Genomic DNA, 16,810 nt, shown 5'->3' on the forward strand with positions numbered 1-16,810 from the left:
CATGACTGGACATAGTCTTTAAAGGGGTTGCATCTTTAGAGAAAACCCCTTTCAAAACGTGGCCACCTGAGCTGATTTTGTCAGGGAAAGTCTCGACAAGTCAAGCATTTCCTCTGCGGTGGCTGCATATGGATGGGGATTGTCTTCACAACTTGGAAGCCATCATAAGAATGTATGTTTCTGCTGTATGCAGAGTGATTCTCCTGCACATACCTGCATGCCTGCCTCTATTGCCTAAATAATGCCATTCAAGGAATGCAGAACTTATCAGACTGACACCACGTTTTGCCTTGTAGGGTTCCTCGTGGCTCCATGTTGGCACAGATCAGCCATTCGTTTCACTGTCAGTAGGAGGATGCCTGCAGGTGTGGGCTGTAGCGCGTGATGGATCTACCTTCTATCGGGGTTCGGTGTCCTCCAGTCAACCAGCAGGTGTGTGATCTCCATATTCAGATATGCAGTTCTACATCTTTTGATCTTATATTGGTGTATAGCAGGGCCAGGCAGTGAAAAAGTAATCACACCTGTACTTGTCAATCAAAGTGCAGAGGGCGCGGCAGTTGCAGAGAGAGCAGAGCCTCTAGGTGTAACGGCAACGCCCCCGTTGCTCCTAGAGGCTCATTTGCATATATTAGGACTTCATTGTTCTCAGCAATGCAGGCACATGTGAACATGGGACCAACACAGATGTCTTCAGCTGCCAAGTGCACATGTAACAGGTCAGCCAGTGTCATAGGTACAAATCTGCTGACAGATGCCCTTTAATCTAAAGGAGTCCATTCAACTCCAATAGCTTCCTACAGCTCTCTCTCTCCTGACTCCCTCATACACAAACACTCTTGATTTGGCTGAGCGGGTATGTGTTTTCAATGAGGAGAGAAGAAAAATCTTCTGTCGGACATTACTGGCGGTGACTTGCCTCCCGACAGAACAAAAGGATAAGTCATTGAAAGGTGGAGTGCCAATTCTTCTGTCTTCCAACATCTTCTGTCAGGGGAGAGTCGGGAGCCCCCCATACATATTAGATTGTTGGTTGGTCATGCAAAAAAAGGCGAATTTGGCCGACAATAGCCTGCTGATTTGGGGGGCCTTTCGTGTTATGTCCACTGGATGATAACTCCTATTGTGGACTGTCTGTCGGCCAAGCACGTGACAGTCCAGGTACGGCCCACTGTGAAGCACTGGGTAAATAGCAGTCTTATATCAGAGGTGACCTTCCAGCAGTCTTAATAGAAAGGTAAATATGTATATATGACAATGGCAAACAGTAATGTTCGGCTATTCTACCAGCACTTGATATTCTAGCAGCACTGATAATCTTGATTAATAAAATATCTCGGGACAAATACTTTGTTTTCAGCATGATATCTAGAGGAAGCAGGCCAGTAAATACAATTATGATTATCAGCGGTTTTCTCTGGCTGCTGGTTTCATTACTATACACTACTGTATATGTTGGTGCTATGTATATCAGTTAATAATTCAGTGTAAAAAAATGTTAGCAGCTCACCCCCATTTACCGATATTGGTTTCTTTTTCTCTTGTGATGTCTGACTACCATTGGGATTTAGGAGACTGCTGGTATCACATTCCCTCTCCACCGAAGCAGAAGCTACAACAAGTCTCTGTAGGACAGACATCTGTGTTTGCCGTTGATGAAAATGGTGAGTGTGTCTTACCAACCTGATACAGGACTCCAGATAAGAGATGGACACATGCACACAAGACCGCACCTCCATTAACACCAAAACACTTATAGCAAAGACCACTCTGTAGGGCCTTATTCACACGTCAGTGATTCATGGACCTGTGATGTCCCTGTTCTTCACGCACAGCACACCTACCCATTCATTTTAATGTGTGTACTCACACATCCGTGTTTTGGCACAGAAGCATGCCCTATTTTTGTCCATGTTCACAGATCCCTCACGCCCATTATAGTCCACGAGTCTGTGAAAAAACACAGACACAACATGGATAATATCCGTGTTTCATCCATTCCTCAGAGATCCTTGCTAGGAGATGATCTTGAAATTAAAGGGGTTCTCTGACCCCTGAAATGCCCCCCCATATGCCAGGGCCCATCACACACAATGTACTTACCTCACTCCCCAGCACCCGCATCGCTTCTGAAGCCTGCAATGCCGCCGTTGCTTCTCCCCGTGCGCGGATGAAAACATCTGGTGTCGGAGGGGGGGGGCAGCCAATGGCAGACGGGGAAGAGTCTCCCTAGCGTCACCCACGATGCTAGGGAGGCTCGTCCCCGTCTGGCATTGGCTGCGCCCCCCAAACTCTGGATGTTTTCATCGGCGCACAAGGAGAAGCAACGGCGGCTGTGCGGGCTTGAAAAGTGACGCGGGTGCTGCCGAGGAGCGAGGTAAGTACATTGTGTGTGAGGGGGCCGGTCATATGGGGGGCGTTTCAGGGGTTGGATAACCCCTTTTAAGCTGAGCATTGTCTGTGAAATAGAGATGACACACGAACGGGGAAAAAAAACAGACACACGGACCAAACACTGACATCTTCATGGATAAACCACTGACCATCTTGGATGTCATCACGGACGTGTGAATAAGGCCTTATTGAGATGTTACACAGACAAATAGTTAAAAGACATTTAGAGCAGCACATAAAGTGCACATACATACAAGACCGCGGCTTCTGGTAAAAATGAACGTGCTGTCTATTGTTATGTATTTTTACTAATTGAAACCAGATAGTGGCACATTTTTTTCTTATCCTTTTTTTTATTTTTTTATTTTTATTTTTTTCATTGTCGATTTTTATATATATTTTTTTCATTCTATTTACTGTACATGAATATGGGGGCTGCCATCTTGACTGCTCTCCAGTCTTAATGCTATTCAGAAAAATGCTTTTCAACAGCCACATGGACCCTAGGGACCTGTAATGTGGAGATGTCTGTGGAGTGTTGTAGGCATGCTCTGTGACCTGTACAGAGGTCATTGGGCAGGGAGGGGGAGGAGGTGAGCTGTAACAGCCGGATTTTATTTGAATAAAACCAAAGATTTTAAAAATAAATAAATATAAGAAATCACCAAAAACTGTTAAATATTTTTAACATAAAAATTATATTTAAAAAGTAGGTCACTTTCTGTTTGCACATACCCTTCAAGTTAAAGACCTCCCCCATGATGTTAGTTAGAGGGTTGTCCAATTTTAACAGAAGACTAGACATCCCGAATGATTTAGCTGTAATAAAGAATAGGCTATTACTTACCTGACAGATCCTGCCCAGCTGCTCCGGTTCTCCAGAGGGTTCGGTTTTTCTGGCTGCAGCGGTGACATCACATTGGCTGCTGCGGTTGTCTGTTGTCAGTCACTTGCCTCAGCGATTCACTGAAGAGACTAGTGATTGGCTGCTGTGGTCATGTGTTGTCGACATGATGTCAGAGCCCTGCCAGGAGAACTGCAGCGGCTGCACAGGATCCGTCAGGTAAGTAATTGTCTATTCTTTATTACAGGTCGATCCCCTGAGTTGTCAGGTTTCCTCTTGAAACTAGACGACCCCTTTAAATGCAAAACAATCGGGAATGGAAAATCACAAGAAACCCTGATGCATGGTAACGCCCTATGCCATACCAGCTACAGTGGAAAACAATGCAGTATCAAAATGAAAAGACATCAGAGCCTAAAAATACGTGCATGAAAAAATATGTTACCAAAAAAGACACGTTCCTGCAGGCCCACACGTGTTCGGAGTCCTCATGCATATAAGGGGACGCCATGCTGGCATGCATGCTTGTATTATTTGTAGTGCCCACCCAGATAACTCCTGCATCAATCTCTGCCAGCCTCGTATAGTCCACCCTGGTCTGAGTAATGCAAGTCCCAGTACTGAAATGCTGTGGTTTATCAGAAATTGATGGTAAAGTTCCAGTTCTGAGTATAAATAAATGTTGTGTAACCAGCTGATAGAGACTGGGGTGAAAATAAGCCCTGAGCGTAAGACTCTGCAAGATGTATTGAGAAGTGAACAGCTGGACATAATCTAGTCCTTAATAAGTCGTATTTGTCCTGTAAGTAAGCAGGGCCCTCACACCATAATCTGCCCATCAGTCAGCTGCAACCTGTGGTTCTCCAGCTGTTGTGAAACCAGAAGTCTCAGCGTATTATGAAAGCTGCCGACCGTCCTGAGATGCTGGGAAGTGGAGCTTCACAGCAGCTGGAGGACCACAGGTTGCAGTCTACTGCACTGCGATAACGGACCACGACCACTGTCGAGATGGCCATGCTCGGTCCAATTTTTGACCTCAGTAACAGAGCAGGGAAATAAAAAAAAAAAAAAAAAGGATATTGAACGGATAGGCTATGAATGCCTGCTCAGTGGGAGTCTGGCTAGTACGACGTTCTTTGACGCTAAGAATGTGTTTTCTGGTCACCACTTTCTTGGCGGAGCGGGGGCCATTTTTGTGAGCCCTCCTTCTTGATGTTGTCTGACCAATCGGGCATTTATAAAATATCCTATAGTTTTCTATAAAGGGAAAAACCATTATGATGCTAATTTACTGAAAACCCAACACATGGATGCAGTGACGCCAAATATCTTTCTTTTTTTCCCCCACATGATAAACTAACTGAAGCTGAAGTATTAGAAGACCCCTCGTATAGGTCTTGTTCACACTTATACAGTGCAGGTGAATGGGGTATTAAAAAAAATAAAATCTGAAAAACTGCAGACTTGAGGGCGCGCTCTTGATTTCCAGATCTGTTGCAGACTTCTTCTGAATTTCATCAATTGCAATCTGACGTAAAATCTGCACATCCATTGAAATTACAGTGTGGATAATTCAGTCATGTTATGTTTTCTGCCACGTTGGCTGATCTAGGATCCACCAGTGGTCTAAAGGCAGCACATAGTGATTTATTCCCTATATATATGGTACATTATGGAATATTATAACCTGTGACATCATAGCTACACTATTCTCATTTTCCTTTTAGGTAATTTATGGTTTCGACAAGGCATCACACCAAGTTACCCTCAAGGATCAACCTGGGAACACGTGTCAAACAACATCCGCAAGGTGTCTGTAGGTCCCCTTGATCAAGTAGGTACCATCTATCTGTACCAACTGAGAGCTTCTGCTGTTCATTTCAGCAATTTGGGGGTCTCGGCACCCAGACCCCCTTCATTCAAAACTCCTGTCATGTCGAAATCTTTTTGAAAAGCGTAATAGTAAAAATACACTTTTTAAAGTTTTCCTCAAGACAAAAACATCAATGGAGGGAGATCTGCCGTCTAGGAACCCCCCTCTTTGAGGCAGACCAGCGTGCTGCTCAGCTTATTACCCGCGGACGCGCTTAAGTTGTGTACAGGCACAGGCCTCTACGTAACTTTGGCACCTTGTTCCTCCAGCCATGTGACATGGTTTAAACGATGCCAGCTACCTTGCCACAAAGTGGTGTATATTTATTAATAAATTAGAACTTTTTCCTCCCTTTACATAAATTTGATATCTTGCTACTAGGGTTCGGTGATTTTGCAAAAAAAAAAAATAATACATTTCAATTCTCCATTTAGTTTTTCATGATTTTTTTTCTAGTGATAACTTCTATCTAATGACATCTGATTATGTAAAATAATTAGATCGCTAACTTGACAATCGCTCGTGTGTCAATCGTCCATACATTACATAGGTGAATCCGTTCACACTACGCACTGTAGACTGGCGCTATGTGGGTGCGGCCACCCACCTGTTGGAGGGGATCGGTGCAGTGGCAGGAGGAAAGCTGACATCCAAAGTCACTGATGCTGCCCCACTGGGAGAGGAGGGGGAAGGGCTTGTCCAGGGCCAGGAACGTGATACAGGTTGCTGGAATCAGGTGGCAGAGTCCTTTCTGTCACCGCTTTCCCGTACCACAAGCGTCCACTGCGAATTACCAAGCAGAACCGGAGACGGCTGTCACAGCAGCTCTCAGAATTGGGCCCTTCCTCTTCTTCTCTTGTGCTGTCCAAAGTCTGGCGCCACCTACAGAGAAGGAGGGCAATAACAGCTATACTTTAATTCGCCATACACGTCCCTCGTGACCACAGTGTTCAGTGAGCAGCGAGTGAAAAATATTTGATATGAATATATAATTTTTCAAAAAACACACGACCATATGTATTTTGCAGTCCGCAAAACACGGATCCGCAAAAAATACTGATGACGTCCGTGTGCATTCCGTATTTTGCGGAACAGCTGTCCCTTAATAGAGCAGTACTATCCTTGTCCGTAATGCAGACCATAATAGGACATGTTTTGTTTTTTTTGCAGAATGCATGCACGGAAACGGAATGCAAACTGAGTAACTTCCGTTTTTTTTTTGTTTTTTTTTACAGTCTCATTGCAATGAATGGTTCCGCATATGGTACGCAAAAAAACGGAACGGACACGGAAATAAAATACATTTGTGTGCATGAGCCCTTAAAGTAATTTTATTAATCGCCCAGCCCTACTTACTGCATTTGAGTGAATTAGCCTCTGCACCCTTACAGCATTAGGGTTCATGTACACAAACTTGTGCCGGCCGTTCCGTGTATTTGGGACCGCAAAGCACGGGCACCATCCATGCGGTTGCTCCAGACGGATCTCCAGGCTCATTTAAGTTGAATGGGTCTGGATCCGTGGGCACTGCAAAAAAATAGAACATGTGCTTCCGTGGGGTTCCGTGCCTCCGTTCTGCACCACTCTTTCCGTATTGCGGACCGATTCAAGTGACCCGCTATTTGCGGGCCGCAATACAGGCACGGTCGGACAGCGGCCGTAGGCATGAGCTCTTAGTATAGTGCAGCCTCAGCCCTCTCTGATGTATTTAGCATCCATTTTCTGCTCTGTATGTGCTCTAGCACTTGTGTTTTTCACCAGTAAACAATTTATATTTTTTTTTTACCCGCACGCAATGTCACTAGATCCCAGCAACTCCTGAGGATCCGTAACATTCAGGCACTAAAGCAGGAACCCTGAGCACTTGTCTTCATATTTTATAAAGCCTCTTTCATTATTAAAGACGTAAGCAGGATTAGGTATCGAAACCGCAAGAGCCTCTGCAGGAAGCAGTCCTGGCCCTGAGCCTTCTGCCTCATTTACATATCAGTTACCGTGGGGTTCAATTAAAAGAAAAACCACAAAAGTGTAAATAAGTATTGGTGATGTGTTATTAGAAATTAAACCCCCCCTCCCCGCCCTGATAATGATAGGTATTATAAACATGGTCACGTGCTTCCCCCATTTATTTATTCATAGATTTTTTTATTTTATTTTTTTCCTACTATTTTTTTATTTTTTAAAGGTTTTCTAGGGGGGGAAAATTTGCTCAAATAGGGAAAAAAAAAGTTCCCCTTGTTTGTTTCTTTTTGGATCTGAAGCAGAATCTTTCAGTTTTCCTTGTATTTACCAAAAATCTGTCATTAAAGGGGTTGTCTGAGATTTTTAATTATCTTGAACAACCCCTTTAAAGGGGTTTAAAGTTGTCTCACTTCATTAAGTGGCATTTATCATGTAGAGAAAGGCACTTACTAATGTATTGTGATTGTCCATATTGCCTCCTTTGCTGGCTGGATTAATTTTTCCATCACATTATACACTGCCCGTTTCCATGGTTACAGACCACCCTGCAATCTATCAGTGGTGGTCGTGCTTGCACAATATAGGAAAAAGCTCAGGACTATGTGAGCTCCCACGGTCACGGCCACCATAGAGGCTGATGCTTTTTCCTATATTGTGCAAGCATGACAACCACTGATAGATTGCAGGGTGGTCTGTAACCATGGAAACGGGCAGTGTATAATGTGATGGAAAAATGAATCCAGCCAGCAAAGGAGGCAATATGGACAATCACAATACATTAGTAAGTGCCTTGTAGCAACTTTCTCTACATGATAAATGTCACTTACTGAAGTGAGACAGCCCCTTTAATTTAACATTTTTTTCAGCTTTACTATGCTACTATAAAACCTGATATTGGTCCCTGTTTTAGCTTTGTCTTGTCTGCCCCCCTCTAGAAGTTTTCCACTTTTACACATGAAGGCAGATTGCCCGTTTTTTTTTTGTATGAGTTTAAAAGCTATGGACAACTCTGGGCCATTTTTATGATTGCATTCTACTTATTTTGGACTAAAAATCCTTTTTATTAAAAAGTTGATCTTCATTAAAACTCTTCAACAGTTTACCCTCTACAGATTTTACTTTTAGCCCACGTGCAGACCATTACTTCCACCTGAATCTGGATCCGTAGCCCTTATCTCTGAAATCCTGACGGCTCATAAACACTGATTTAGAGGGGTTTTCCCATCAAGGAGAATGGGGGGGTATATCGCTAGGATATGTCCCCATTGTCTGATGGGTGCAGGTCCCTCCTCTGGGACCCGCACCTATGCTGAGAACGGAGTGAGGAGAGTAGCGGAGGGCGCGCTGTGCATGCGCAGCTACCCTCCATTAATTTCCTTCAGCCCCATAGAAATTAATGGGAGCAGTGGCCGCGCAAGTGTGGTGCGCACCCATTCACTTTGTATGGGGAAAGCGCTTGGGGGTGGCTGAAACCCGGGGTCCTCCAGCCACTACTCTCCCCGCTCAATTCTCGGCGTAGGTGCGGGTCCCAGAGGTGCTACCCGCACTTATCAGACAATGCCCCCATTGTCTGTGGTGGAAATACCCCTTTAAGATAAATTCTTATCAATATGACAGGTTTGTTTTTGAGCTGTTAGAAAAGTACAGATAAGGGCCACACGTCCAGCAGAGCTGCTCTGTGACGGATTTTCTTAGAAGAGGGAAGTAGCAGTTTGCAAAGGCATTGAAAGTGAAAGCTGTAGAGGATAAAACTAGAACATTTTTAATAAAGAGCAGCTGAAAAAAAAATTTTTTTAGCCCACCTCCTCTCTGTACTTCATATCTCCTCTGGAACTCCATTCCTACAGAAATTCAGCTGAAGATCGTATCAGCTGTATTCAGGATCATAATCCCTGACAAGCAGAGAGGAGAATGAGGCCGCTCTATAGCTCAGTGTTGTGAAGTAACTTGTCCTCCTGTGTGATTAGGACAGGTTCTGTTGTACTAATAGGACGGCTGCCATTTTATTTCCCATGACGATTGCTCCCCAGACAAAACAACCATCATAACTAATGAAAGGTATTTGGGAATATATTTATAATAAAGTAATATTTAGGTATTTTCATTTTCTTAATTCCCGGAGAACCCCTTTAACTTCCTCTTTGTTTGGAGTTAGACTTTTAGAAAAACAAACACCCTTGCGTAACTGTCTCAGTCAGACCATCCCTGTGACCAGAAGAGGAAGGGGATAAGTGACTCAATTAGAGCACCACACGTTACACTGATAAGCACAGTGCACATCTGTGGGCATCATTATCAATGTCCTAGGACAATATTTAGTATTTAAAGGCTATGTATACCTTCTGAGGCTTTTTTTTATGATTGCATTTTACTCATTTTGGGCTAAAATAATTTTTTCAATTGGTCTTTATTCAAAATATTAAGTCGTTCTGTCAGAAAGGGTTAACTGTGTGCATCCTATCTTCACTTTTTCACTTTGTGCAGGTCATCTAATAACCCTTATCTGTAAATTACTAAGAGGTCATAAACACTTTATTTAAGTCCCATTCTTATCAGTAAGATAAGAAATTAGCTATAAAAAGTGTTTATGAGGTCAGAGATCAGAGCTAAGAAGCCACTCAGCTGAGCTGTCTGATGAAACAGAGGAAATTCAGAGCCTGCTACTAGAGAATCCCAAGGCTGTACGCTGTACAGAGAAAGGGGCTTTTGAAAAAATGATTTTAATTCAAAATGAGTACAATGCAATAATAATAATGCCCCTAAAGGTGTGCATAACCTTTAAATTTGAATTACATACCGTAGTACTGCCAACATGATATAGAACAACCCAAAAATTCTAGAAAAAAAATAGTTTTCTATGAACATTGAGTTTAATACCATACCCCTTTCTGATAGAACTGTCCCTTTTAAGACAAGCATTGTCACAAAGTCTTTATCAGGACAAAACGGTGGACACTAAAGCCTGTCTTCATACATGCAGGTAGTGACATGACTGCCTTCCGTAGGGCAGGATGACGTATGTTTCTGTCTTTTTGTGAAGCTAATCCACTGCAGCTCCACAAAGTGACTTCATATATTCCTTTCTCCTAAATCTAACATTTGAAAGATCCCTCACTCCTCATTTTCAGAACTTGCTCTGCTAGTTCCATCCGCGTTCTTTCCATCATGTACAGAAACTCTCCGCACACCTGTGTTTTTCTTCCTTGAGCACTCTGGAAATCCACCTGCGGCATTTAGATTTCTGCCACCAGGAATAAGATTTGACACGAAGATCTCATGACCTCCTCTGATCTGTAGTCCTCAGTCCTCATCCAGTAATCTCATGTACATGCTTGGAAACCGTAAGGTCCTGGTTAAGGCTACTTTCACACTAGCGTTCGGCTGTCCGCTCGTGAGCTCCGTTTGAAGGGGCTCACGAGCGGACCCGAACGCAGCCGTCCAGCCCTGATGCAGTCTGAATGGAGCGGATCCGCTCAGACTGCATCAGTCTGGCGGCGTTCAGCCTCCGCTCCGCTCGCCTCCGCACGGACAGGCGGACAGCTGAACGCTGCTTGCAGCGTTCGGGTGTCCGCCTGGCCGTGCGGAGGCGTGCGGATCCGTCCAGACTTACAATGTAAGTCAATGGGGACGGATCCGTTTGAAGATGCCACAATATGGCTCAATCTTCAGGCGGATCCGTCCCCCATTGACTTTACATTGAAAGTCTGGACGGATCCGTACAAGGCTATTTTCACACTTAGCTGTTATATGCTAAAATAATGCAGACGGATCCGTACTGAACGGAGCCTCCGTCTGCATTATTATGATCGGATCCGTTCAGAACGGATCCGATCGAACGCTAGTGTGAAAGTAGCCTAAGCCGATTTTAATTTTCTGGGGTTTTCCGAGATTTTTAAAACTGATGACCTATCCTCTGGTATTTTATCGGTGGGGGTCCGACACCTGGGACCCCGCATATCAGGTTTCATTCATTGCTGTGCTAGATTATCTTTAGGATGGCAGCTCAGGGGGGGGTTTCCTTTCTGCTGCAGCTCTCTCCCTATCATAGCTCAGGGGGCATGTCTTCTGCTGCAGCTCTCTCTCTCTATCAGAGCCCAGGGGGCGTGTCTTCTGCTGCAGCTCTCTCTATCAGAGCCCAGGGGGCGTCTCTTCTGCTGCAGCTCTCTCCCTATCATAGCTCAGGGGGGCGTGTCTTCTGCTGCAGCTCTCTCCCTATTATAGCTCAGGGGGCGTGTCTTCTGCTGCAGCTCTCTCTCTCTCTATCAGAGCCCAGGGGGCGTGTCTTCTGCTGCAGCTCTCTCCCTATCATAGCTCAGGGGGCATGTCTTCTGCTGTAGCTCTCTCTCTCTATCAGAGCCCAGGGGGCGTGTCTTCTGCTGCAGCTCTCTCTCTCTATCAGAGCCCAGGGGGCGTGTCTTCTGCTGCAGCTCTCTCTATCAGAGCCCAGGGGGCGTGTTTTCTGCTGCAGCTCTCTCTCTATCAGAGCCCAGGGGACGTGTCTTCTGCTGCAGCTCTCTCCCTATCAGAGCTCAGGGGGGCGTGTCTTCTGCTGCAGCTCTCTCCCTATTATAGCTCAGGGGGCGTGTCTTCTGCTGCAGCTCTCTCTCTATCAGAGCCCAGGGGGCGTGTCTTCTGCTGCAGCTCTCTCCCTATCATAGCTCAGGGGGCATGTCTTCTGCTGTAGCTCTCTCTCTCTATCAGAGCCCAGGGGGCGTGTCTTCTGCTGCAGCTCTCTCTCTCTCTATCAGAGCCCAGGGGGCGTGTCTTCTGCTGCAGCTCTCTCTATCAGAGCCCAGGGGGCGTGTCTTCTGCTGCAGCTCTCTCTCTATCAGAGCCCAGGGGACGTGTCTTCTGCTGCAGCTCTCTCCCTATCAGAGCTCAGGGGGCGTGTTTTCTGCTGCAGCTCTCTCCCTATCAGAGCTTGGGGACGTGTCCTTTCTGCAGCTGCTATCACAGCTTCCAAAAGAAGATCCGGCTGGTGGCAGTTGAAGTATTGAACTTAGCATTTGCGACCATGCCTATTCAGCTCACTATTTGGAGGTGCACATTACTATGCAGATTGAACACCAGGGGGCGCCGTTACAATGAAGTTAATAGAATGTGTCAAAACGGGAGCAACTTTTGTAACAGAAAGTAAATTACACACACAATCTATTAGTTTTCCATGCTGGTTTATATTAAAGAAATGAATGTTGGGACAAGTCCATTGGAGTGTAATAACTGTAAGCTCACATTGTGCCAGGAAGGAAAAGGAGACTCCTCCTAGATAATAATCATCTGACTGGTTATTGTATTTGCACTTGGGCAATATATTCCGCAGTACATTACTACCCAGGAGTAAAATTCTACGACTGAATGTTAGAGACCTGCTCTTTACAACGCTGCGCGCCGGGTCTTGTCTGCTATTTTGTATGCTGCATACGTATTTTTGGCGCCAAATTTCCGTGGTAGGAAATGCTGTGTGGACTGTTCCTAACACCAGTTTTGGTCTTGAGTGCCATGGTGCCCAATGCGCTTAAATTATTAAAAGGTGCGCACCACTTAATAATTCTGGTGCAAGAATCAAAAAGTGACTCCCACTAGATATAGGTTTTAGGCCTCTTTTTAAGCTTCAAGGATTAGCTCCGGATGCGTTCAGTGAAACTCGCACCATTTTGCAAGCAAGATCAGTCAGTTTTGTCTGCGATTGCGTTCAGGTATTTCCGCGCGGGTGCAATGCGTTTTGATGCGTTTTACACGCGCTTGATAAAAAAACTGAAGGTTTACAAACAACTTCTCTTAGCAACCATCGCACCCGCACTTGCTTGCGTTTTTCACAAAGCCCTATTCACTTCTATGGGGCCAGGGCTGCGTGAAAAACGCAGAATATAGAACATGATGCGATTCTCACGCAATGCAGAAGTGATGCGTGAAAAACAACGCTCATGTACACAGACCCATTGAAATGAATGGGTCCGGATTCAGTGCGGGTGCAATGCGTTCACGTCACGCTTCGCACCCTCGCCCTATTTGCACCAGAAAACTGGCATAATTAATGGTAAATGTGCCAGGCCACTTAAGAAGGACCTGCAACCCCTCCTGACATGTCTGTTTTAGTAACCACTTGCATTTTCCAACAATTTCGGAAACACCTATAGTTCTTATGACTCTGAGGTGTGCCATTGCTTTATTATTCCTGCTAGTAGTTCATCAAATCTATCAAATTCATGTGTTTGTTATTTTTTTATCATTTTCAGATATGGGTGATCGCAGATAAAGTCCAGGGCAGCCACAGTCTGAGTTGTGGTACTGTCTGTCATCGTTTAGGGGTTCAGCCAATGGCCCTAAAAGGACAGTCCTGGGATTACGGGATTGGGGTGAGTTTTATTTGTACCTGGTTTATGTTCGCTTTATATGTGAACATTCTCTTTATATGTTTATATAAATATATTTATAGTTCTTTTATATATTCATTATTTAAATGCCTCCATTCTAAGTAGTTACCCAGTATGCTGTAAGCGTCCAAGCTCCCCCTAGTGGTGGCTGCAGGCAGACAGATTGTTATCTTTTAAAGGCAATGGAAAATCTTAACATGGAAATTTTTATTTTTTTTCTACATATGTTAGAGGTTACATGGAGTTAAAAAAAATGCAGTAAGTGTCATGCTGTGGTTCTTATCCTGTGATGAGTTTTTTCATTCCAAAGCCTTGTTTCTACAAAAGTAAAAATGCCAGTAACCTCTGAGGTGCCCATTTATCTTTCAGGGAGGCTGGGAGCACGTGACAGTCAGGGGCAATGCAGGCTACCACAGCGTCCATTCTGAAACCAGTTCCACAAAGACCATAAACGTCGGCGCAGATGACAAAAAGAAAGACCCAGCAGCGTCTGATGAGTGTGAACAACCAAGCGGAGGTGCAGCGGGCCTATAAAATATTACAGGCCAAGCCATATTTAGGTCTGGCGGAGACGATTGGTCATATGACCTAGGCATTACTAGTTTTATGTGAAATTTATTCTGTGCATTTTCCTTTTAGGCCAGAGCTACACAGTGACCTTTGTCAGGTAGCCGGATGTGTCCTGTGTACATTACAGCACCAGCTGTGGCTTGTGGACGTTAGAATAAGGGGTTTGCTTTTTTTTTTTTTCTCCAGAAACAGCGCCCCCATTGTCTATGGGCTATGCCTGGAACTGCAACTGCATGGCGCTGTTTACGGAAAAAAAAAATCAGCCATCCCAGGGATAAGACTGCAAAGCTACAGGCATGGCTGCCCATGATAAAAGTCACTGTATAGCTCCATCCCAGGGGGAGAAGGAAGGAAGGAAGGAAACGCCTCTGCTGATGTAGCATGCACAGGAGTCAACATTTGCTACTTATTAAGCAATTAGACATATTCAAATGATTTTTCTCTTAAACTTTGTAATTGTGGTGACTGTGAAATGCATGGTTCATTCCCGGTGCGTATCTCTTCCCGCAATTACATCCTGAAGACATGGAGATGAAGTGGACGTGTTAAGAAAGTGTTTTATTTATTCCTAAACTTTAATTTAGATTTTATTCTGTTTTTAGCCATGTGTTCAATATGGAGATTAGTTTTGCACAGAAACAATACTGTACTTACGGTACCTTTTATGTTTTCATGGTATGGGGCAGTGACGCTGCTTATATATATATATTGGGTGTTGTAGTCCGTATAAGGGAACGGTCTGCATAAGGATCCCTTTCTAGTTTGTTTCCAGTTATGCAATCAAAATTTCTGATATAGATGTTCCTCAGAATACAATGACATGTCACCATCTCAACAGATGCTTGACTACATTGAAATGAATAGAAACCTAATAGGAGAAGTTTGGGGGTGTTTTCCTTTTATGTACAAATCTAAATAGGCACAGAAGACACACACTGCTAAGGCCTCGTTCACATCTCCATCAAGGAGATCCGGCTGCCCGATCCAGCACAAATGACGGCTTTAGGACAGACAATAAAAACCTTTGCATGTCGAGATCCTTACGGAAACCAAGATTTTAAACAGCTGCAGACGAAGCTGGTAACTCTTGGTTCTGGTCCCCACACGATCTCAAGAACGACCATATTCTGGTCCCTAGTTTCATTGGGACAGTAAGGCCGCGTTCACATCTGCGGGAAGCTGATCCGGCACACATGCCGGCTGTTGGCCGTACCAAAAGACCATTGCATGCAACAGCTTTTGTCTGACGGAAACCCAGAATTTATGCCGGAAAGCAGCCAGATCACCAGCGTTGAAGTAGATAATCCGGTATTGCTGGATCCGGCAGGTTACTCTGTGCCGGAACAGCCTTCCCGATCTCCTTGATGGAGATGTGAACGAGAAATGCAGGAAGTGTTATTAAAAAAAAAAAAAAACACTCCAGCACCCCCACTCCAAAGATTCAAGCAGATCCTGCAGCGGTGATTCATTCAAAGTGCAGGAAATTATTTACCACTGTTAAACCCTCAGCCGCTGCCACACTACTCCGTTGGTGCCCCTGCAGCGATCATGTGAAGTACATCATTCATGTCACCACTGCAGCCAATCACTGGTCTCAGCACTCACATGCTATACATGCAAGTGTGACCGGAGACACCAGTGATTGGCTGCAGCAGTCATATGAATGGCAGGTGGATTTAACAGGGATTTATCATATCTTGCGCTTAGTTCAATTTCTTAAAATCCCAGGCAGCTCCTTTAAATGGCAAAATCTGTAAGGTGTTCTAATAAAGCTAAGGTAGTAGGCGTCTTTGCTCAGAAGACTGGCGTTCTGTATACCACTGAAAGTGGGGTCTTTCACCAAGTCAGGAGTGCCAAATGGTTGCACGTGTCATCATTTTCTCACCTTTTGACTCTTTAGAAGTAGAAAACAGGGTCTAAAAGTGTCACTTAAAGGGGTTTTCCGAGATTTTAATACTGATGGATAGGTCATCAGTATCTGATTTGTGGGGGTCTCACGTTTTTTTCTAGGCCAGTGACGACATGATCATCGGTCACGTGGCCTAGGGAGCAGCTCAGTCCCATAGAAGTGAATGGGGCTGAGCTGCAATACCAAGCACAGCCATACAATGTATGGCGTTGTGCTTGGTGAGCTGAGAGAAGGCCGCGGCACTCGCAGGAACAGCTGATCGGCGGGGATCCCGGTTGTCGGACCCCCCACCAATCAGATACTGATCCTACCCAGAGGATAGGTCATCAGTATTTAAATGTCGGAAAACCCTTTTAAGTCGTTTTGGTATTTGTGATTGGTTGAGATCGTCATTGAGGAGACACATCGGCGGAGATTTATCAAAAGTGGTGTAATGGAGAGCTCCTTTGGAGAATGAAAGGATCAATCTGATTGGTTGCTTTAAGCAACTAAGCCAGTTTTCCGTCGCACCAGTTTTGATAAATCTCCCCCATTCTACTTGGGGTGGGCTTAGTTTTGACATCTTAATCAGGAAATCTGTTACCATGGCAGACCCCTTTAATTAAGGTGATCAGTTAAGGCTATGCCATTGCGCGTCCCCGTGCTGTATAGTGGTTTGCTAGCGGCAGATCGTTATTAGACTCCACAGTCAAAAGGTTTGGATTGCCCGATGATCATTCATCAGGCAATCGGCGGCAGTATTACACTGAATGCTCATTAGCGATTATCTGCCGAAAAATCAGGCGGTGTAATACAGGCTTTAGACCCAAGGGGCGCTAGCACTATTAGCAGACACCTTGGCTGTTTGGCTGAAGAACCACATGGTCGCATTCACAGCATTGCAG

General features: G+C 44.7%; 1 protein-coding gene across 1 annotated transcript in view; it reads left to right on the plus strand.

Moving 5' to 3' along the window:
• Positions 1 to 16,056, plus strand: part of TECPR1 (tectonin beta-propeller repeat containing 1) — a 79,697-nt gene extending 63,641 nt beyond the window's left edge. Inside the window, exons 21-25 of the mRNA XM_044274470.1 lie at positions 297 to 432; positions 1,572 to 1,664; positions 4,966 to 5,072; positions 13,310 to 13,429; positions 13,817 to 16,056. Of these exons, the coding sequence (XP_044130405.1) occupies positions 297 to 432; positions 1,572 to 1,664; positions 4,966 to 5,072; positions 13,310 to 13,429; positions 13,817 to 13,981 (621 nt within the window). The 3' untranslated portion in view covers positions 13,982 to 16,056. The remainder of the gene's footprint in view (positions 1 to 296; positions 433 to 1,571; positions 1,665 to 4,965; positions 5,073 to 13,309; positions 13,430 to 13,816) is intronic.
• Positions 16,057 to 16,810: the final 754 nt, after the last annotated feature.

Source organism: Bufo gargarizans, unplaced genomic scaffold (assembly GCF_014858855.1).
Source record: "Bufo gargarizans isolate SCDJY-AF-19 unplaced genomic scaffold, ASM1485885v1 original_scaffold_1772_pilon, whole genome shotgun sequence".
In the NCBI taxonomy this organism is placed as follows: Eukaryota; Metazoa; Chordata; class Amphibia; order Anura; family Bufonidae; genus Bufo; species Bufo gargarizans.